This window comes from Mastacembelus armatus, chromosome 5 (genome assembly GCF_900324485.2).
Source record: "Mastacembelus armatus chromosome 5, fMasArm1.2, whole genome shotgun sequence".
In the NCBI taxonomy this organism is placed as follows: Eukaryota; Metazoa; Chordata; class Actinopteri; order Synbranchiformes; family Mastacembelidae; genus Mastacembelus; species Mastacembelus armatus.
Genome location: NC_046637.1, coordinates 16,638,434 through 16,662,317, shown reverse-complemented (window position 1 = coordinate 16,662,317; position 23,884 = coordinate 16,638,434). Strand labels below are relative to the sequence as shown.

At 40.6% G+C, this 23,884-nt stretch overlaps 1 protein-coding gene across 2 annotated transcripts in view; it reads right to left on the bottom strand.

Moving 5' to 3' along the window:
* Positions 1-23,884, bottom strand: part of plxnb1b (plexin b1b) — a 112,255-nt gene that overhangs the window by 4,277 nt on the left and 84,094 nt on the right. For both annotated transcript variants that reach the window (XM_026306651.1, XM_026306652.1), the window contains 29 exons: positions 21,649-21,777; positions 21,273-21,373; positions 20,147-20,279; positions 17,614-17,770; positions 16,022-16,130; positions 14,935-15,043; positions 12,521-13,456; positions 11,830-11,964; positions 11,607-11,729; positions 11,404-11,497; positions 11,068-11,234; positions 10,701-10,852; positions 10,374-10,479; positions 8,080-8,216; positions 7,743-7,919; positions 7,418-7,640; positions 7,085-7,327; positions 6,684-6,863; positions 6,369-6,517; positions 5,334-5,434; positions 4,748-4,965; positions 4,480-4,658; positions 4,300-4,366; positions 1,657-1,803; positions 1,384-1,549; positions 1,040-1,143; positions 837-921; positions 287-453; positions 3-163 (listed from right to left, as the gene is read on the bottom strand). In XM_026306651.1, the coding sequence (XP_026162436.1) occupies positions 3-163; positions 287-453; positions 837-921; positions 1,040-1,143; positions 1,384-1,549; positions 1,657-1,803; positions 4,300-4,366; positions 4,480-4,658; positions 4,748-4,965; positions 5,334-5,434; positions 6,369-6,517; positions 6,684-6,863; positions 7,085-7,327; positions 7,418-7,640; positions 7,743-7,919; positions 8,080-8,216; positions 10,374-10,479; positions 10,701-10,852; positions 11,068-11,234; positions 11,404-11,497; positions 11,607-11,729; positions 11,830-11,964; positions 12,521-13,456; positions 14,935-15,043; positions 16,022-16,130; positions 17,614-17,770; positions 20,147-20,279; positions 21,273-21,373; positions 21,649-21,777 (4,955 nt within the window). The remainder of the gene's footprint in view (positions 1-2; positions 164-286; positions 454-836; positions 922-1,039; positions 1,144-1,383; positions 1,550-1,656; positions 1,804-4,299; positions 4,367-4,479; positions 4,659-4,747; positions 4,966-5,333; positions 5,435-6,368; positions 6,518-6,683; positions 6,864-7,084; positions 7,328-7,417; positions 7,641-7,742; positions 7,920-8,079; positions 8,217-10,373; positions 10,480-10,700; positions 10,853-11,067; positions 11,235-11,403; positions 11,498-11,606; positions 11,730-11,829; positions 11,965-12,520; positions 13,457-14,934; positions 15,044-16,021; positions 16,131-17,613; positions 17,771-20,146; positions 20,280-21,272; positions 21,374-21,648; positions 21,778-23,884) is intronic.

Here is a 23,884-nt window from a genome sequence, read left to right as displayed (position 1 = left end):
ACCTGTTGGTCTTCCAAATATGGATTGTTTCGGGGTCAGAGATACCATGTTGTCCTGCCTGGGCATCCAGCAGATCAAAGAAGTATTTGACAGCCAGTGGGACAGGGCGGCTGGTACTGAGGATCACAGTAAACAGGTCGTCTACAAACTTCTGCAACGTTCCCTGAGGAAGGACAGAAGTTTAGAATAATCAGCATTTTGCAATATGTTACAACTGACCTAATGCTAGGCTTAAGGCAGCGTAACATATGTGTATGTGTATGTGTGTGTATATGTACATGTGTACCTTCATGGACAGCAGGCGAGTCAGGTATATCTCAGGGATGGCTTTGGCCCTCTCTCGCTCCCTCAGGCTACCTCTGCGGTGTTTGGGCAACTCAGGTTCTTCACTGGCTTTCACTAAGTGCCACAGCCTCACTCCACCTTCATCTGCATCCTCCAGCATAGGTGTTTCTGCACAAGCCCACATTTTTAAAGCTTTACTCAGCATCATTTACTGACCAGTGACATTTTGCTTCAGCAGCAAATTTCATTGCCATCTTGTATTTGGCAAAAAGAATTATGGGAATTTTTAATGTTTTCTATGAATAAGTCTATCAAATGCAAACACTGATCTAAAAACAGCTTATAGATAGATGTATTTATATCTGTCAGTTTGTAGTTTTACTATTTATTTCTTGACAACAGAAGTTCAGCAGTCACACACAGAAAGGTGGTCATACATTTAGTTAGGAGTTTAGTAGAAGCAAAAAGCACTTTAGGTGGCACTTTGATGGCAAAGCTGAAAAATAGATTTTGACTTAATTTTACATAGTTCTGTTCTGATGTTAACTCACTTTCTCCTGCTACGTAGTCATGGTTGTCATGGTGAATGTGTTTGGTGTGGCGAGGGACCAGTGCCACTGTTGCACCGTCTGGGACCTGATGAAAATGTACAGTTAGCGCTATATAACCCCCAACCATCTGTTTTCTTTTAGCAAGTAAGACATACTGTACTTTGTGTTAGGAGGAAGGATGTTCATGAAGTGTGATTTCTGACCTTGTAGTGCTGCAGTGTGTTCAGGCGCTTCCAGCTGCCCTGAACCACCGATGTCAGGTCCTCGTCTGAAAGGATGAGATGACCAGCAACACCAGACCTCCACTCTGAACAAGAGACAGTAGCTGGACCATCAGTGTGTGTGTGTGTGTGTGTGTACTTATATGGTTAAAGATTGTAATTATTTTAGCTTTGCTGCAGGGGGTGCAACAGCTTAACAAAAGTTCTGAAGGCAAGTGTCCTCATTCAGAACCTCTCTCCCTTTACTGTATTTTTTCAGCAAAGGAAGCTGGAATTGGTTTAATTTCAAAATAAAAATCTACTCTGTTGTGTATATGGCTGCTCACCCAGGTCCAGTGAGTCGGTATGTGGTCGGTGGGAGAAAGAGGTGCCCTTGTACACTTGATCCAGCAGCTTCTCTTTCACCTGTGTGATGGTGTCACAGTCCAGCACTTTGGACGGCAGTGGCTGGGTCTCATTCATCCCTCCACCCTGCACCAACACATTCAGCGTCTGCACCAGGATGGGTAGAAAAGTGCGAGAATGGTAGATGAAGTACTGAAAAAATATACTTCTTTCATCAAAATGCTGATTTCATCTAAAGTCAGAATATTCCTCACCAGGGTCTTGTACTCCACATCCTCTCGCAGCAATCGGTTGTCATTGAGGGTGTACTTGGCCTTGCCAGTCACAGCGTCCACCGGTCCTTTATCTACTTGGTGCTTAATGGCCCTGAACAACATGTAGAGAGACTCCCCTGCTGAGTCCTGTGTGGGCAGGCACAAACACACACGTCAGTTATTACTGGCATAATGGCATAACGCCCTGCAGTAGGAAATGGAGAGCTCAAATGACAAGGACCCTCCTTTAAATCAAAACAGCCTGTAAAGTTTACACTCCACTCAAATTCCAAATCTGTCAGGGAATTCTTCAGTTCTTCAAGTAGTAACTGAAAATTGTTGAGACAGATTTGCAATTTGCCTTTCCTTCTGCATGGAAACATTTCTGGTGAAAAGGAGGTCAGTACTTTCACATTTGACTTGTACATTCATCTGCTATTTCTTCTATAATTTATGCTTTATGCTAAGTTATAATGGAAAGATATGGCACACAGACTGAAAACAGAATAATCCAGGTTTTTAGTATATTTTTTATTGCTACATGGCAAACAAGTTACCAGTAGGTGCAGTAGATTCTCAGAAAACAAACAAGACCCAGCATTCATGATATGCACGCTCTTAAGGCTGTGCAATTGGGCAATTAGTTGAAAGGAGTGTGTTCAAAAAAATAGCAGTGTGGCATTCAATCAGTGAGGTCATCAATTTTGTGAAAAAACAAGTGTGAATCAGGTGGCCCCTATTTAAGGATGAAGCCAGCACTTGTTGAACATGCATTTGAAAGCCTGAGGAAAATGGGTCGTTCAAGACATTGTTCAGAAGAACAGCATACTTTGATTAAAAAGTTGATTGGAGAGGGGAAAACCTATAAAGAGGTGCAAAAAATTATAGGCTGTTCAGCTAAAATGATCTCCAATTCCTTAAAATGGAGGGCAAAACCAGAGAGACGTGAAAGAAAACGGAAGACAACCATCAAAATGGATTGAAGAATGACCAGAATGGCAAAGGCTCAGCCAATGATCAGCTCCAGGATGATCAAAGACAGTCTGGAGTTACCTGTAAGTACTGTGACAGAAGACGTCTGTATGAAGCTAATCTATTTTCAAGAATCCCCCTCAAAATCCCTCTGTTAAAAAAAAAGGCATGTGCAGAAGAGGTTACAATTTGCCAAAGAACACATCAAATGGCCTAAAGATATATGGAGGAACATTTTGTGAACTGATGAGAGTAAAATTGTTCTTTTTGGGTCCAAGGGCCATAGACAGTTTGTGAGACGACCCCCAAACTCTGAATTCAAGCCACAGTACACAGTGAAGACAGTGCAGCATGGTGGTGCAAGCATCATGATATGGGCATGTTTCTCCTACTATGGTGTTGGGCCTATTTATCACATACCAGGGATCATGGATCAGTTTGCATATGTCAAAATACTTGAAGAGGTCATGTTGCCTTATGCTGAAGAGGACATGCCCTTGAAATGGTTATTTCAACAAGACAATGACCCCAAACACACTAGTAAACGAGCAAAGTCTTGGTTAAAAACCAACAAAATTAATGTTATGGAGTGGCCAGCCCAATCCCTGGACCTCAATCCAATCGAGAACTTGTGGGGTGATATCAAAAATGCTGTTTCTGAAGCAAAACCAAGAAATGTAAATGAATTGTGGAATGTTGTTAAAGAATCATGGAGTGGAATAACAGCTGAACGGTGCCACAAGTTGGTTGACTCCATGTCACACAGATGTGAAGCAGTTATAAAAAACTGTGGTCATACAACTAAATATTAGTTTAGTGATTCACAGGATTGCTAAATTCTAGAAACAAAAACGTTTGTATAAAATAGTTTTGAGTTTGTACAGTCAATGGCAGACACTGCTATTTTTTTGAACACACCCCTTTCAACTAATTGCCCAATTGCACAGCCTTAAGAGCGTGCATATCATGAATGCTGGGTCTTGTTTGTTTTCTGAGAATCTACTGCACATACTGGTAACTTGTTTGCCATGTAGCAATAAAAAATATACTAAAAACCTGGATTATTCTTGTTAGTCACATTGTAATGATTTTATTTTGAACAATACTGTATATAGAAATTGCTTTCTGCTTACTTTTGAGTTAGATCCTGCTATTAAAGAGTTAAGCACATAGTTTTGATATTGCAATTAACTGTTTTTGTTAATCTTGAGCATCTTTAATTTTTATAGACCAATTGTATTAAAATTAAAATTTTACTTGATTAGTAAACAATCAAACTCAGTGGGTTGCATAGCATTATTTCTTTGCAAGATTCCCTCACATTGCATCGCAATAAACTGCTCTGTGTTGAATCAGATTATGTTATATTATATATGTATGTTATGTATCAGACCACATCGTGATTGTGGTCTGAATAGTATCATATCACATCTGTGACTGCTGCATATGTATCTTTAATGTATCAGATCAAGATACATATTGTATCCACCCCACACTAGAGATGTCCAACCTTATTCCAGGACCCACAATGGCAACCCATTCACAAAAACAATGAATGAAACTGTAGTTTACCAACAACCACTGTGTCACCTTTGGTGAGCCTAACATTTTTTAATTGAAGTGTTTTACTTATGGCAGAAATATAAAATCTTGTCTTATATGTGCACTGACCCTGAGGAAAGTGTAGAGGCAGATGGACATCCAGTTGGTCAGCAGCTTCTCGACCACTGTCTCTGTTCTGCAGCAAAAAAAAAAAAAAAAAAAAAAACACGACAGAGCTGTAACACTACAATACATTTTTAAAACCTCTGAAACTACCAACCACACTCTTACACTCCTTTCTCATATTACCGTCGCAGCATCAGTTTAGGGTTCTTGGCCACATATTGCTCCACTAGGTCATTCAGGAGAGTTTTAAGAATGTCAGTAAAATACTCCAGTTTGCCATGCAGCGCCACTGTCAGGAGGGAAGCCACATAGGCCCGGTCTCTGGGAGAGAAGGTCCTCTGGCTCTCCAGAGTGTGAATGAACTAAGGGGAAGAGATGAGGGAAGTATTTATACTCTCTGTTCAAGACAAAGCTTCATCTTCCACATAACACTGAAGATGACAAAGACTACCTTGGTGAGAAAGAGTTTGCTGTTGAGCAGGTTGGACAGCTGCACCAGGCCCTGCTCCACCGTTTGCCGCCGGCATTCCTGGACATCCAGGTCTCGCCTCAGAGGAGACTCTCTGTGTCCCGGGAAAAAAATGCGCTCAGCATACATCCGGTAGTCAAGGAAAGGGATGCCTGATCCCACCAGGTCACTGGACATGTCCATCATCTCTGTCATCAGGTCTGTGTCAGCGTGAATGAAGAGGGGTGAAAGGTCATAAGGTGATGCTCTACTTAAGTCTTGAGCTTCTGCTGGATAATACATTCACAGTTTGTGCTGGAAACTACACTGGGCAGGATGAGCTGGTAAATATTGACAATGGACAGTGCTTGCGGAATAAGATTAAGCTCCTCAGCAGCAGCAGCCATGTAGATATCAGGAACATTTTATCTAGAGGGGTGATGTAATAGGGTTATTTCATAAGGCCAGTGTAAAAACAAAGTGGATCTGTTGGCCTCCTCCAACTAAAACAAACTTTCTTGTTCCTCTGTCTCTGGCTTTCCTCTCAAAGTCTGCTTTCTCTTTTGTTTTGCTCCTCTCACACTCTTACCTGTGAACTCTTTTTTGCAGCGGTCTCTCACACTAGTCTCCAAGTTCTCCAGTTGGATCTGGACCTTTTTGTAGTCCCTCAGGGCCTGCTTACTCTTTCTCCTAACGGACACAAACAGAGTGAAACCTAGGGTGAGACTTAGAGAGGACAAGTAATACCACTTTCATACTAGATTAGTAGAAATCCAGTGGAATTATTAAAAGGTCAGACTGAAGTAATTTGACCCAACAAACCTCTAACCACCAAGGATCAGCTTCATGACATTACACACTGAGGTTGAAGCAGCATTATTATTTCATAACATTGCTTGCATGTGGTGGCTTCTTGTTTCACAAGTCTGTTGCATAAGTGTTCCACAAAACCTAACTCACATATGACAGAAGCATTACAGAAAGAGGCATGTGACAGAAGTGGCACCTGCTGTGCAAGAACAGAACTATGATGAGTTGGAAATGAACAGTAAAAAAAGAAGAATGCCTTGAGTTCTCTCACTGGTCACTGACGGATTTTGCTAAAATGATTTTCTTATGATTAAAAATTCTAAATAATGATTGTCAGTGTGCCAGAGTCAGGACAGAAAAAGATGCATATTAACTCTGCAATTTTTATCCTTTGTCAGTGCGGTGTTTCTGGGAATGTGATTATGTTCAGTTCAGACTTGTGCCATGTTGACAGATGTGACAGAACTGTTACTAGGTCAGATATCAGTACAATAGAGTTTATTTATTCAGTGATATGTTTATTCAAATGTGCAACTATGTTAACATGGTAAATTGCACAAATAGCTAATAAGATGCAAGTTTGAGGGTGGCTTAAATCACAATATAGCCCTACTCAGTAAATACTGATGTTTATGAATACCTAATTATTTCACAGTATCATTAAAACATAAATCCATAGTGCTACTAGTAGTCAGAAATACCATATGGTATCTCTTAACATAACTACGAATTGATCAGATGTGTGGTTTTTCTTTTTCTATACTTAACTACACTGTAAGCACATACACACACAAACTTACAGGTGCCCACTGACCTGTAGATGAGCACGATGATGAGAACGATAAGGGCCACTATAGATGCCCCGACTCCAACTCCAACCTGAGCCTCCAAGGGAAAGGTGGACATGCTGAGGTTGTCATACTGAACTTTACCGAGAGAAAAGTTCAGGTTGCCCATTTGAACCTAAAACACACACATACCACACGCAGTCTGTACACACACAGTAAGACGCTTCCAGCAGCAGCGCATTTCCCACCAGGTGCTCACAGTCTGAGCACTTGGTGAGCACATTGTCCACTCCCTTACGCAGACTTTTCTGTGGCTTGAAATAAAGAGCTGGTGAACTCACTGTGAACTCAGGAAGATTGTCAGTGCCCTCTCGTTTCTTGCCATTGGACCCTGGTGCAGGCTGCTGAGGTGGTGGCTCACAGTACAAATGGTTTCTGGTCAGAGTTTTGACAGCACACACACCTTCCCCAATTAACACAACCACCTCATCTTTGGTGATGGCCAGATCCAGGTTTTCTCCCTGAGAACACATGGAAATGAAAGTCATTCCAGCTTATATTTGATCTACTATAACAGACCAAGCAATGCAGTTTTTTGCTGAGTCTGTTCTATGATAAAAAAAAACTGCATTGCCCTATAGAATCACCTGTGACAGCCATAAATATATACACTTATGTATGGTTTTTATTTAGCAGAACTAAGATTTCAGAACTGCCGGTCTATCAGTGCTTCTCCTCTGACCTCCAGCTGGATGAAGCTGCCAGGGTTGTAGCGGTAGGCCTTCACTGGGTCTTGCTGGTTCAGGCGGCGCAGGATGGGGTTGGGCTCATAGCTGAAGGTCTGGGGGTTCAAACTGTCGAAGTCAAAGTGCAGATTGTCCAGCAGAAACTCCACTGCGACCTTTGATGTCCAGACAGAGGAGTCCACCATCGGAGAGCGACACAGGATCAGAGAGGAAGAGTTCACCTCACAGCGTTCCACAAACTGATGAGACAGGGAGGGTACAGAAACTATGTTTAGAAAAGGGAGTGATAATTTGGAAGATGTTATTCTGTCCAACATAAACACTCAGACCTGTTTGACAGTGCAATGTGGGTCTCCAGGACAGACAGGGTTGGGAATCATCCTGACTGGCCTTCCCAGTGTCCTCTCACTGTGCTCCCTCTGCTCTGCATTCCTCCTCCGCTTCCTCCTTTTGCCCTGGTGGACTGACTCAAACGGAGAGACCGTCACCACCATCCGGGGCTCCTGCACCACGTCCAAATTGTGGCCTGACACATAGATCAGTCGACCACCACTAAACAGAAAAACTCATGTGAAAACTCACAGCAATATTTGTCAACTATCAACTTACTAAGTGAGGAACAGGTGAAAGTCCAGATTTTAGATTCATACTTACTCCAGGAAGCTTTTGGCTGGTGTGGCGTGGGTTATGTTAGGGTTGTGGGTGTACTGGTAGGGTGAAGTACGAAGGTAACGCTGGCTGCTGCCATAATGCAGGGTGACCCGGTGATCCCCTGTCTTATTACTGCTGCCTGTCACACACTGAACACTGGAGCTCTGCACTTCTGACACACTGAGCAGGAGGCAAACAAGAGAGACAAATGAATTAATAACGTGAGGAAAACAGTTTTCTGGTCTGGAGAGATCAGACAGAGAGAATTTGTTTGATATCAGCATCTATATTAAGTCTGGCTTTGAACATACAATGAATAAAATGTATCGGTGTGTCTTACATGGTACAGGGCACTCCTCCCACACTAATGGTGAGGTCAGAGGGTCGGCCCGTCTGCAGGTTTCGGCCAGTGATCATCAGGATAGTTCCTCCAGCTATGGGCCCCCTTTCAGGTGACACCCCCATCACAAATGGGTCCTGAGAAGATAAAGAAGATGGAAGAAGGAGAAAAGAAGGTCAGAACACAATCAACTAGACACATATACAGAGAAACTCTGAGTTGAAACGACAGCTGTTTGTACTTTCTATTACCAATGACTTTTTACAAGAGCAGGCTGATTTTAGCCTGAAGGCCGAAGCTAATTGCAGAGAAACAGGTTTTAGAATTTATTCAGCCTAATATGTAACAAGATCAAAGTTATGGAAAACCAAAAATTGGAGCTTTATTACTAGTGACACTATTGCATATCTTGTCCACCAGAGAGCACTGTGCTTCTACTGCTGGCAACAAATGAATCCCTGGAACCCAGCTGGCATTTGTGGATATATGTCCTCATGGTAAGGGGCTGATTTGTGCTTGTAATAAAACACCTGATTTTGAATAGACCATTACCAGCACCCCCGATTCCTCATTTTGTATAACCTAATATGATTTGTGTAGTCATTCTTTAGTAGATGTACTTTTATGTTTAGTGTCATTGCCCTGCCACATCAGCTTGCTTCTTCTGAGCTTCACCTGATGGACAGCTCCCTGACATCATCTGGCAGGATATTTTGGTAAACATGGGAATTTATTGTCCCCTCGATGATGGCCAGTGGTCCAGGTCCACAGGTAGCAAAGCAGCCCCAAAAGATGAGGCTCCCTCCACCTCTTCACAGTTGGGATGCTGTTTTCATGGTGGTACATAGTTCTCTTTTTACACCACAGGTAGTGCTGTGTGTTCTTTCCAAACACTACTACCTTTGTTTCATCTGCCCACAAGACTTTTTCTCAATAGTGTTGAGGAGTGTCAAAGGTGCTCTTTGGCAGACTTCTAGCATGCTGCAATATTTTTTAGGAGAGCAGTGGCTTCCCCTGTGGTGTTTGGCCATGGACCCCCTGCCTGTCCAATGTTTGGTGCATGGTTGACCGATGAACAGAGAGGTTCACCAGCTCCACTGAACCCTTCAAGTCTTTGTTATTCTAGGGTTATTTTATTACCTCACTTATGATTCTGTGTTGTGCTTTTGGAGGGATTCTGGCTGGGTGTTCACTACTATAGAGAGTAGCCACTGTACAGAATTAGCTCTATTCACAGTCAATATGTCTAACTGTATTCTGATGAATTTCTAAAGTCTGAGATTGCCCTGTAACCCTCAACAAGTTTTTACTTTAGGCCTTGTGGGATTTCTTTTTCACAAGGCTCCAGTTGATATTTAATGAAATCAGCCTAGTGTTGCGACTGCTTTCTCATCCATCGTTTTGTATGTTTAATGGATGTGTTATCAGCTTTGAAATATTGTGACTTTGGTGAACATCACAAAAATAGTGCTGTTATTTTTTCTTGCAACTGCAAATGAGCAATGGCCTCATTTTCTCTCCTGTTGGTGTAACACTGACAGACATTATAAAACACATACGCTTTTTTTCTATCTGTCCCTAAATATCTTAGCCTTGAAGCTAGCTAGGGTACAGCTTGTCCCTGGAAGATAGCTAATGAGCTGTTTATGGGTAACATTATACTTACTCTGCTTAAATGGCGTCATTGTAAATATATTCAACCCTTGCAAATTAGTACTGTCTCAGAGAATGTTAAGCTGAGTCAGAAATAATGCTTACCCTCTTTGGCCAATGTCTGACTGAAACATTGAAAACATTCAACTACTGAAATTGGCATCAGCCTTAAAAATCCAATTAAGAGAAAATTCATTATCAAACATACCCTAAGAATCTTGTTTATATAGTCAAGTATCAAATGAAATGTTCTTAAATATGAGAATAGGTTTTGGATAAACAAAAGAAGCATTCTGAAAACCTCATGCCCTGGGTTGTGGGAAACTGTGATGGACATTTTTCATTATTTTCTGACATTTTGTAGACAAAACTGTTACTAAAAAAAAAAAAGAACAGAAAATAACTAGAACTAAAATAATAGTGAGCTGCATGCCTAGCTCCATGCTGATGGTTATTATACGATGAAGTCACAGGTTCAGGTTTTCTTACTTGTAACTATTACATATTTTGATGATTTGTGTTGGTTTGTTTCATGTTTTTGTCTTATGCTATCATTATTTGCTGTTGCAATGACCCAATTATCACAAACAAGCCAACAACACCTAATCTATTGAAGTGTAAATAAATTAAATCTGATGTACCTGGTAGCTGAATGTCTGGCTGGACAGACCAAGCTCTCCTCCGCTCACTTTCACAGAGACGCAGCCCGTCCTCTCTCCTCCACTGGCTTTGGTCCTGCACACAATCCTGGGAGATAGACATCACACTTGAGATGGTTTTAAAAAAATGTACCCCGACACTGAGTACTGTAAATGTTAAATGTAGCTATACAACAAATGAAACATTTTCCTTTTCGCATTCCCATTCACTGATTTCCACGACAATTTATGCAATGCCTTAATAATTTAGAGTCACTTTTGTGAAATCCAACTCTGTCAAGTTTCAAACACAACAGGTGATGTGTGTACCTAGAGGAGACCTCATAGAGGCTGGGGATGACTATGCAGGCCACCCCAGCTACTGATACAGAGTGAAGTATGTCTTCAGCTTTCTGTCCGAGGTTGGAGCCTGAGATGGTCACCAAGGTCCCTCCCTCCAACAGACCAGACAGCGGCTCAATCTAAGGGAAAAATACCTCAGTTGAAAAGAAGCATTAGGGATAATTTTCTGTATCTGTTTCTATTAATCTTTTATTTTTTATTACAGGCTTTGGATAATTGATAGTAAAGAACAATTTTTGACCTAAAATATGAATCAAGACTATAAGCATCTCAAATGTTGTATCCCAGATAGTCCCAAAATAAAGAGTTAATAGAGTCAAAGGCTAGCACTCACAGAGCTGATGACAGGGGCAGGGCATGTCTGCTGTACGGGTTCACTGCAGGAGTCTGAATACAAGCAGCTGGCCTGAGCACTGCCACACCACACACAAGCATACTTCTGGTCAGCTGTATGGCAGCGGCTGCAGTCAGATCGGCCCACGGAACAGTTGTACAGCGTCACTGAAGGCACAGCACATAAAGAAGAGCCAGTGTTTAATGTGCTGGCTTGGGTTTTCTCAAATTGTTGTAAGAGTTGTCCTTGAAGCATTGCATTAAAAAGATAATGTAATACAGTAATCCTCTAATATAGTGCAATCAAATCTGATTCTTAAAAAAACTTTGACCCTACCATAAAGATCAGCAGAGCTGTCCACATGAAAGGTGTCCCTCCTCTTCACATAAACCATGGCATTGTATTCTGCCACTGGAGCTGAATATGTGTACTGAACAAACAGAAATGGTTTTATTTTCAGAGGTACACTCGACTGTTATATGTTATTCAGTCACAACATAACACATCAGATGACATCAAATGTCTGCACATTATCAGACCTGGTGTAGTTGGCAGGTTATGTCAAAGTATGAAGGATTCATGTCATCAGTCTCCACATAGGCATCCACCACCACAGTCTGCCCCTCAATGACTAACACACACTGATAGTCCAGCTCTGTGTCCTGAACACACAAAAGACTTGTGTTTGATGAGGAGGTAACTGGCCAGACAAACTGAATCATTCTTGACATGTGCTGAGGCTCAGTGTGTGTACATGTTTACCTCATACAGATGCAGGTTCCGGGCCGATAATGTGATCTTCTTCTCCACTCTGACAGGGAGCAGTGACGAACCGTGGACCTTTTCCACACAGGGACAAGCAGAGGAACCCCAGCTGACATAGGAACCCTCATCCCCCTGTCGTTTAATACACATATAACATAAACACACAAGTCCTCTCTTCCTTGCATGCTCACATACACATTGTCTTATGATTCAGTAAGGGTGGGACTGACGCTGCAGGTTAAACTAACACTTTGCTGCTTACATGAAAGCCACTATGAGGATTTGTGTAAAGCCAACTGTGTAATTCACAAACTATAGAAAAAATGTCCAGTCATACGGCATTAGTTTTGTCTTTTTAGTGAGACCTTTTTAATTTTAACATTCTCCTTTACACATTTTATTAACTTGTGTTTTAATTGCTATCCATCTACACAACAAACCAACTATTTCAGCTCACACTGAAGCAGGTGTTTGTTTTTGGGCAATGAAAAACAACCAAAGAAACATGGTTTCAGACAGTACAGGAGGAGCAGGGAAGCATGAGCAAACCGGGAAGCCAGTTACAGTTGGTTCCTATAGAATGTGCATAGAGTCCAGTCAGGAGCTGGGTACGCTGGGAGGTTGCTGAAGCTTTGAGGGGAAGAAATAGCAGAACAAGAAGGAGGCAGAGGGAGGCGGCTGAACTCACCGGGAGGAAGGCATCAGCTGGATCATACTGGTAGTCCAGCTCTGAGTCAGTATCCAGCAGATGGGGGTAGGATGGGGGCTCAACCTCACCATCACCTGATAGTACAGTGGCGGCTGAAAATGTAGCTGTGTCATTTTCTGACTGGACAGCACCCTCAGCATGAACGTCCACATCTTCCTTTGGCCAGAGTAGCACCTCAGGGTGGGTGTCTGGGCTTCCTGTCCCAATCAGAGTGTCTTGTGTGGGCATTGAGATGGGTATCTGGGTCAGCTCCAGGTAGAGGGAGGGCTCAGAAACAGATGGTTTGGGGAAAGGTGTGGGCAGGGGCAAGCCAGATGAAGCCAGAGTGGGAAGCTCAGACAGGCTCAGGGCTGTCTCAGCTTCATCAGTGTTGCTCAGGAACGACTCTGTCACCACCTCCTGGGGAGAGGAGTCTGGGATCATCAGAGGCATCACAGGCTCCAGACCTCCACTTAGAACATCAGCCACAGTAACAGACACCAACTCTATAGCTGCTGTGACAACACTAGGTGTAACTGCAACCCCTTCTGTGTCACTTTGGCTGACAATGTCCAGTTCTCCCGCTTTGAGCTCTTCTTCCTTCCTGGTGGTGGCCTCTGGGGATGGAGGTGCAGTCGGTGCTCCTGTGGTGCGTGGTGGGGTGTTAGCATGTTGAGGCATAGTGGTGTGCGGGGCAGTCAGCTCAGGGCTGCTAGTGGCTGTGGGTGGTGTAGTTACCACAGGAGTGGTGGTTGGCTCATGAGTTGTTGCTACAGTGAAAGAGGCTGCAGTAGTTGTGGCAATAGCTGTTGTTGTGGGAGGAGTTGTGGGGGTTGTCAGAGTCATGGTGGTAGTTACCGGGGCAGCTGTTGTTCTGGGTGTTGTGATGACTTGAACAGGTTTGGTTGTGGGAGGAGCTGAGGTGGGGAGTTTAAACTAGGGCAGATGAGTGGGGGGGGGGACATGAGGAGGGGGTGAGACAAAAAAAAAAAAAAAAACTAATGACAAAGGAAAATGGAGATAACCAATAACTGAACTTAAATGTGATGTTAAAACGTTACCCAATGCTATTGTGTTATTGTTGTTCATGACATATGGCACAGCAATGGTTTCGTTACAAATAACGTACACTTACTGGCAGGTAAGGGAAACGGGAGCATTACTGAAGATATGTGTTTGTCTGTTTAACTACTTATGAAGTTCTCATGAATTAAAGGTACTCCTCTCTAGTACTCATAAGTTCATAATTTTGGATTCAGGCTAACATTTTTAAAATATCATCACTGGACAAGTAATTGAAGCATATATTTTTCTTTGGTATCTGTATATCTTAAATGAGTGGCTGTGTTTTGCAGCAGCTGAATAAAAAAAGATTTCTGGGTTCTGAAGACAATGTTTTACTCGTCTTACATTCTCTCTGCCTCATTAACATCTTGGCAACTTAAAGAAAACAATGCAGACATGCAGCACAACCATGTGTAATTTTATATCATTCATGTTACAGTTTTATTTTCACTCTCTCACAGCCTGCTTTACATTAAAACCATCCAACTGCCAATTGTGAAGCAGTCAAAAGAAACAGGTCATTTATCATCAAAGTAATCCAGTAGTTTAGTTAAGATGTGTGTACAACAACTGCACATGGTGCAGTTTGGCAAGTTTTCCGAGAGAAATAAATTTTCAGTTTTAAACAAGTATGGCAGGGAGTATCAGAAAAGTCATGACCATCCACAGGCAACACACTGTACACTTTCAATTCTTCAGCAAGCTACACAGCTTTATAGTCTTGCTGCTGTGTAATAAAACTACAAGCAATGTGCAGCATGAAATTACATCACGGATGTGCACGTCATGATAAAGAAAAGGGTTACTATCTGATGTCTTTATTAAAGTAATGTGAGTTTGTTATGCTGTACTGTAAACAAAATAAAGCAATTTGCAGTTGCAATTTGTAGCTGCATTAAGGAGTGTTTGTTTCCCCAGGAATTATTCTGGGATGTGTAGTGCAAAACTGCACTTACTGTTACCAGCAGTAACCACAAGTGGATTACAACTTTAAATCTGAATCTATTGATCTATCTGATCAGTAGATGCCTCATCCATTACAATGTGTTTCAAATCTCCTACATTCAAATATAACTGTGGCTATTTGCAACAACTCCCCACAGGGTACCTTTAGGAAAAATCTTCTCAACTTTGCAGTCAGTGTACCTTTGACTCATGTATGATAAACCTATTGACACATTTCCTAACGAACGTGAACACATGAATGGCACAAGTTTACACAAATACTTCAGATAATGTGTGAAACTAAATGATTCAAGTGTATAGATCTTTGTGTTTTACACCTCAGTGGGTGCTGCTTTCCTGCTGCTGACATTTCATCAGCTGCTGGATGTTTTGCTGTGACTTACGTGCTGGTTGTAGATGATCACCCCCTTCTCACAGGTGGGCTTGTGGGTGCATGAGTGCTGGTGAATGCACCAGTTGCAGCCCCACTGGCTCAAAACACAACCACGGCAACTGCAGGGGGAAGCAAGGTATAGGTTAGAGACATAAAAATAACCACCTGTGCAAAAGGACTTGCAATAAGGGGTAAGTAACAATGAGCGAGGGTTAAAAGCTGTAAGGAGAAAAAGTGGAGAGGTCTAACAGAGGTAGTGTGGGCATATTACCTAGAAATGAGAAAACAGGAGAACAGAAAAGGATGGTAAAGACAAGGAGAGATGCAGCTACTGTAGCTTGTACCACACAAAGTAATTACACTGCTGCCAATTTGCCCCAAAGGTAAAAATGGTCAGTGTGCTGTATGAATTGTGCCTAGGTTTCTTATCAGATTGGTAGGAAGAGAAGAGCAGTACAGATACATCAACAGACTTAGAGAAACTGATACAGTTTTAGTGATTTTTGTGAAACTCTTATGTGGGCTATGTTTTCATATAATTTTAATATTATATTAGTTTTTTTAAATTGTATTGATATATTTATTTTTTATTTCTCTTCACTTTCTGTTATTTGAAACATTCATTCAATATTGCTGAAAAGGCAGCTGTTTAGTCTGTTTAGCCACTAGTAAATGTAAGATGAATGTAGTCAGAAAACAAAATGGCCCACAGAAACATAAGATCTAGGAGGTTTTTCTTCACTGGGATGAGGAGTGCTGAGGATTGAAACCCGCTCAGAAATGCAGCTGGACAGGTAGCCATATATGGCAATATAAAGGATTTTTATTATGCAGATGATGAAACAGGCAGCATTCATCAAGCTGAGATGAACAACTTGCAAGCTTGTAATGAAGTTAAGAAAGTTTGGTGAATCCAATTGAAACATTATCAGCAGAAAAAAGTGATTTAGACAAAATGTTCCTGGCTAAGGCCCAGTGTTCACCTCTTGAATCCTGATCAAAGCAAATCCATTGTCAGATGTACTATGAAAAATGAGAAGATCAGGTTGAGAAGAGACAAGAAGAGCAGAACTGATATATCATCAGCAGTAACTCACGGCATGCTGCCAGACAGCTGCTTAACAGCCATACAGTCATAAAAGGTGAAATCCCTCGCTGTGACAGTGACGTCGCCAAAACGAAGAGACAAGGTGACTGTGACAAAGTCTGAGGAGAAGAAAACAGAGAGCAAGACAGCCTGAGAAACAGCTGAAAACTGTACAGGTTAACATCATGTTCCACCTCAGATATGTGTGGGCAGGGCTCAGAAAATATTTGGCCAGGATTATCATCTCTGATTAACAAAGCCTGGGATGAATTTGATGATTTTCAAAGGACACTGAGGAACTGTGGGAGAAGATTTGGCCCAGACAGCCAAAACACAGAGGTCTAATAAAATCCGTGTGCAGTCTCTATCGTCAGTCCAGAGAGTGCAGACGTAAACAAAGTAGGCTCAAGGCTCTGAGACTTTCCTCCTACCTAACATGTGTTCAACTTGGTAAAAAAATAAAAAATAAAAAATTTGCTGCTTTAAAGCTGCATGAGGCACAGTGGTACATGATAATTCTGGGATATTAAAATCTGGGTCTTATTTTGGTAATTTTTAGCCATCATTTCTATCGTTTACCATAACAATGTACTCAGTGAGTGAGAGACTTGTGTGGCATCACTACAACAAACTCTGACAGCTCAAAAAACAGGTCAAGCAGACAGAGGATCAGACAGTTCACACTGAAATGAATGCACTTGAAGTGTTAGCAATAATCCTTCATTATAAAGGAAAACTAAGCACTGTGCACAGCTACAGGCAGGAGACCCAGTCAGAACTCCATTTTCAACCTGCACACAACCCAAAATTAAAATGATATATGTTTTTGTATCTCTTCAATCCACAACAGAAGCTTTGATGAAACACAGTCAGGAGAGAATCAGATGTTGAACTTTAAAGGAAGAGTTCATCTTACATGCCTTCAAGCTCCATCTTTTATTATATGTGTGCTGGCATAACACTCTCAATTAAGGTAAGCCACAGCTAGATCCTTAAATACAGCCTGTATGTTCATAGCTCAGTAAACCCCTGGGCTGATACTGCCTGAGAACTACAACAAGCAGCAAGTTTCAGGAATGCAGGCATGGGAGCCAGCATGTATGAATGTCTGTGTGTGAGAGAGAGACACACACAATTCATGTGAATGTTTAGGTGAGAGTGACCTCTGTAAAGGCTTCAATTATTATTTACAAGCCTCTTTAATCTTCAATTTATCATTGCCACTGACTTACCATAACAAACAGGCTGTTCTCAGCTTGCTAAACAATCAACCAACCAAGAAATCTAAAGCACATATCAAAGCATAGAATCTCTAAATGAAATGGATTTATGGAGATCTGTACACTTTACTCCCTACTCCCTGCAGTGGCAACTGGCTTAGAAAAATAGAGTGGGTTAGCCTAGATTCATGGACATGGGAATTGAGCTAGATACATGTGTAAGGTATGTCTGGCCATGAGTAAACAACACATGCATAGAGAAACACACATGCATAAAGCTTGATCTCATTACAGGAGGTTGATAAATCCAGCAGTCACAAAGACAAACCAGAAATTCATAAATTAAATTCAAGCTTTATCAGCTTTGTTCCACCACACTCACCCTGTCCATGAGGTACCATGGGTACTCTGCTGGTGTCAGGCGAATGGCATCTAACCCCACTTTCGGTGACAGTGGCAGGACTGTAGCTGTCCTGGAAGAAGCAGGAGTAGGACTCAGCCTTTCCTAACACTGGAAGACATGGGACTGACAGAGACACCTGAGGAAAGACAAAACAACATGCTTTCAAGTTACTGATCACTGATGACTTCAGACAGAGCTACCATAAATGTGGACTCTAAAATCCAATATGGGATCTATGCCTGTAAAGAATTAAAATACATTTTTAAGCACTAAATGCATCTCAGTGTGACACCAAATTGTACAGTCGTTCAGACAGTATGAGCTCTGCAATGATGCTCTTACTTGGATTTTCTGTAAGTGGTTGTCTGGCTTGCCTGCCCAGTAATGGTGGTTATTCCAGTGCAGCCCATGCTAACAACCTATTCACGGTGAGGGCTGGAGACTAAACTTTGCTTGTTTTGTCAAGTAAGTCAGGTGCTTCTTAATTATGGTATTCCAAAATCTCTGTTGTTCCCTGTATGACCATTTGCCTTACACATTTCTTTTAGAAGAAAATCAAAAATAACTTTAGATGAAATAATGAAGAAAAGCATAAAACATTAAAAATGCCATTTTTATTGAATTGTTAAGATATAAAATATTAGATGCCAGTGTAGTGTATATGTAAAAGCTATAGTAGGTTATTATTATAGGCATTAGTATGGGGTTAGGTTAATTGATGACTAAATTTTCCATAGGTATGAGTGTCTGTCCTTATGGGTCAGCCCTGTGATAAACTGGGGATCCGTTCAGGGTCTACCTCACACCTCACCCAATGTTAGCTGGGATTGACTCCAGCTGTCCATGATCCTGGATGTTCCAGGATAAGCAGAAGATGACAAATGGATGGAGGTCATTATTATGATGCTATTCATGTGTACAGGCAAAGGCATGTCATATGTGTGACTGTCACACATAAAATGGCAGCACATCTGGTTGCTGTCTACTGAGCTCCTGTAGAGATGATGTCATCTTCTGTTAAATGCTTCAGTATCAGGGCTGGAACTAACAACTATTTTCCTCATCAATTAATCAGCCAGTTGTTTTTCAATTAACTGGCCCAAAAAAATGTAAGAATTGTCCATGATTTCCTGAAGTCCAAGGTGATGCCATCAAACTGCTCTCTACCTAGTACTCCAAGTGAGTATAATTAATTACTGTATAAGATTTAAAAAAAAAAAAAAAACAGCAACACTTCCCACAACCAAGGAGCTGGAGCCAGAAATATTTGGCATTTTTGCGTCACAAGTGACTAAATCAATTTTCAAAATCAAGTAATAGATCAATCAAGTGATCATGTCAGCTCTAAAGTGGCTATTAGGCTATTAGCAAATATAACAAAACCATAAACTCTGTCTAAAGTTTTCCCCAGTGTGATGCCTCTTGTACTTGCTAATATCAATTTTTTACCAATACAGACATGGCATTGAACCCATGTTTTTGTGACTTTACTCTGTTAGTACAATCTTATTTGAGGTCTTTTTGTATGAATCTAGTAATAATACATCTAAAGTGCATTCAGAAAGTATTCAGACCCCCGTCACTTTTTTCAATTTTGTTATGTTGCAGCCCGATACTACAATTGTTTTAATTCTTTCTTTATTTCTCATTAACCTACAGTGTACCTGTACCTGTAAATTTATTAAAAAGAATAAAATGAAATATCACATTTATATAAGTATTCAGACCCTTTACTCAATACTTAGTTGAAGCACTTTTGGCGGTGGTGTAGATTAATGAGAAAAAATGATTTTAAGTAATTGTACTATCACGCTGCAACATAACATAAATGAAAAAAGTGAAGGTGGTCTGAATACACTATACAGTATAGAAAATGAAAATAAATAACTGACCGTCTAACCACAAGCACTGTCATCCATGAAATCATGTACTAAGTATATTCACAAAAAAATCTGCCGAACATTTAACCAGTTTAGCTACATATATTGTATTAATAACCCCAAGAAAACATGTTTAATCCCAAATGGACTAAGTCAAACCTTCAGTTTATTTAGACTTCCTTAATGATTATCTCCTTTTTTAATCATCCTTTCTCGTCATAATAGTGTTTTTATTGTGTATATATTTGTGTGTCTGCTGCTACCCACAGGCTCCATCTTCCACACAGATGACTGATACTGTGCTTTTCACCCACACCAAGACTCTGCTCTGATCACTATCATATTTTGATTCCCTCACAAGTAACACACGCACGCACGCTGCACCCAGCTTACAGTAAATCTTCCAGCACAGTTGATAAGGGATTGGTATGTATGGGACATGTACATGTATTGTGAATTTTATGTTCATTAGTATTCAACATAAACCCAAAAAGATATTTTTCTAAAATCTGTAAATAAAGATACACATTCTCCCTCAGATTGTTGTATGGATGTGTAATGGTTTTTTTTTCTGTGATGTGTTTTGTTTTACTCCTCTGCTCCTGAAGTTAATGTGACTAATTTGGATTTACCATCCTCCTCTCATCCCTGCTGACATTGGAGGGGTTAAGGTCCTGGACAATGAGACACTGCTGCTCCATGTCGAAGCTCCATAGCCACTGACCTGCATGGTTCCCACGAGCACACTCTGACTGCAACACACACCTGCAGGGATGACAGCAAGGCTGCACTTTTATAGCACATATAATACAGTGGTAAATCACTCACTATCTAGTGATTACTTTCAAATTAAACCATGAAAACGCCCTTCAATATATACTGCCCATACCTTCCGTCTCGGATTGTTAAAACAAAGTGACTTGGGAAAACAAGTTTAAAACAAGAAAAAAATATTAAAAGAAGACTGTGATGAAGCCAGAAAATCTGGAAGAAAATGAAAAAAGGTGTAAACTAGGGCAGAGAGGAGGGAAAGATCCTACTAAGAGGAAGATGAAAGGCCAGGTGGTGAGGCAGAGCAGAGAGGACTGGGAGGCGACATGGGCAGGCTCGAGAGGTAGATTTCTTTCATCAGAAAGAAACATAGTTCCACCAGATCAAACTCAGTCAGTTCTGAACATGACTTGGCAACACTTTAAAAACTAACAAGAGTGTTCCTTTGCAATTTTATTGAAAAGGTAAAACTGGAATATTAACAAAAACATTATTATAATGCATAAGCAATAAATAAGCAATTTTAGCACCCTTATTCATTTTAATACTTTCACTTCTTAGTTGCGCTGACCAATAGCTTCAGAAATTGCTCTGCCTGTTTTCTAAATTAATTATTATCCAGTATTTTTGGTCACTGTGGCTTTTAAATTGACTTGATTTTTCCTGCAATAAAACTTGTAATTTGCTGGACACTAGTGTTCAGCCTACATAATACCTTTGTCTCCAAGTCATTATACTCTACATGTTTTAAACAAGAGAGGGATGAGCAATGTTTTAAAAAATGACAAAATGCTTATGCTTATGCTGAGCTAAAAGTGACAATTTGAAATTCTTCATTTAATCCACAGTAACTCTAAATAAATATTACACCTAAGATTGATGCAAGACTAAAAAAAAATAAAATAAAATAAATAAATAAAAACAGCAACAAATGAATTGAGTCATGGACTCATAATTAATCATTGTAACTGCTGGTGTTTATCTCACCTTCCCTCCAGGACACACCACCCACAATAGGGGTCATGAGCAAGGAGGCAGGAGTGGCAGTCTGTGTGCTGCTGGCATTCAGCCACTGGTCTCTTCTGCAGCTAGAAACAGGACAACACAATCATGGTAAGTTGGGCAAACCATCCACCATAAGCTTCTAAAATCTGATTAGAAAGAAGGTGGCCCATTTTCCTCAGTGGAACAATGCAAAATGAAAATAGGGTCATTAGAATAATCCCACTGTAGTGGAAAAAGGAGAATTGGGACAGAAATAAGAGTTTAAATGATTTCTCTTTTCGGTCATTACTACAATGCAGGATGTCTAGAAAGAAAAACATAAAATAAGTGTGTTGCATCAGTGTGTGTGTACATATACCATGTTATGCGTCATAACGAAGAGATGTTCCTCTTTCTGGTCTAGAACAAGGTCTAAGCTGATGGCTGCATTCTCCTGAATGGAGACAACAGAGTACTCCTCCACTTCACCATTTGGTCCCAAAAACACCTATAGATATACACATTAATATTATGATGGCATTATAATTGTGATCTGAAAGCAAATACATATTGAGCCAATATGGATGAGAACTCCTAATAGTGTTATTATACAATCACATTAGTTATGACCTCCCAAGGAGGTGCCCAAGACCCCATGTCCACTTACATTTGACTACTTCTAATCTGTTACTGACACAATAGAATTTCTTTCCACAACAATGTCCAGCCACTCTTGTGGGAATACTTTTATGTTTCAACATGCCCCCAGCCCAGCCTAATGACGTGACATCTGTGACCAAATTCACATACTCTCTTGTGGCTAATGGTGAGCAGCTCCCTGTAGCTACTGTAGGTTGCCAAAACTAGTGGAAAATCAAAGAAGAGCAGAGGCTGTGATTACCGTGGACTAAAGCTCATGGTTTCTGAATCACATATATGGATGTAGCATTTGTTTGCACACTTTCTTTTAGCAATGCAGATCATTTCATGTGATATCAACATACAACATCTAATTCAAGTATTTTACAATGACAAAACAGTTAACAGATAAGTATAACAGTATAATAATAGTATAAGAAGAACAAGTTATGTTTTATGCTTAATAAAATACTGAAGTGAAATACAATGAAAGAAGAGCTCCCTTATTTATTATGAGAACAATACATCACAGAAAAAAATGCTAATCCACAGAGGACAGTAAGGTTGTGCAATTACTCAAATTTTTACTTTGATTTTGACACCAAACAATAAGAAAAACAATGTAATTGATAAAGAAATTAAAAGAAATTGCAAGAGTATGTTTTGCTTATATTGTCTTTTTTCTGAATGACACGACTTTGCACCTCTCCTAGCCTAAAAAGCCTAAACTCACGCCGCTTATACTGCAAGCAAATGGTGTTATTTTGTATATTTTGTGTTTGTAATTGTTTTTTTTTTTTGTTAGTCACTGTCATAAAGGTTTTGTCAACTACACCTACTAGTACGTTGACAAGGTAATTTTCACACCACAGACATTTGGTGTCATAGTTACAATAATAAAACAAAACGTACCTGCTTGATGCACAAAAGCTATTTAGCTTGGTTTAGAAAAAGCTTGGTTTAAGACAACTACTTTCTTAATATTGCAAGGCCCTTGTTAGTGTCATTACAATAATAAACATGTCCACTGCTAGGCCTAATTGGTTATGGAGTGAAGCAAGACCCTGTTTGAATACCTGGGATTATTCGTGTGGTCACTTGTTTGTCTGCACACAAAAAACAAGCTGGCATACTCGGACAGGATAAACACTTATGAATGCTAGTACATGTTTGACCCTTAATGTTCATCACTGGTGCTAGCAGACAGGAGGACATAGACTGACAATGTGCCCATTAATGTCACTGACACTGTCTGTTGTTATGACCGCCAATGCTACAGACCTCTGAATAAGAACCTCTGTTGGGAAGTGCATGTGTCTGCCAGTCAGCGATGACACTGCACAGCGGAAGTATGGAGCACCGTTAGCTGGACACAGTGATGTACTGCTATGGGTTTAACTGGATCTATGTGATGTAACTGTAAAAATACGTTAATGACTGTCATTGTGCTATTTCTGCTTGTACAGGGGGCCTCAACCACAAACCACCACTGAGAAAAAAAAAATGTCACAAAGAGACAACTGTGTGAAGGCGAGTTCACCATCTGTAAACTCCTGTTATCAAAGGGGCTCCTTATAACCTCCCTGCCCCAGTGACAGTCTGATACAGGCTTTCAGTCTAGTGTTCAATGTTATTAATAATCAAGATAAACACTACTTTTGTGATTAAAAAGCTCAAACCCATGTGTCCTAAATACCCTTTATCCTTCCCGTTCCACACACACTCTGAGCTGACATGTTACAAATGGCTGACAATCACAAATGGAAATTGTTATTCTCTTTGATTTTATCGGATTGTTTACGCACAACAGAACATTCCTCATCTCCTTCATCCTCTCCAGGCACTAAAAACATGACACTTCCCTAGAAGCAGCCTCCAAACTGTCTGAAGAGTTAAATAAATGGGACTTAACTTAGTGTGCATTGTTCTCTTTGAAATGTTCTTTTTGTAAAAATATTCCCCTTCTATAGATTCAT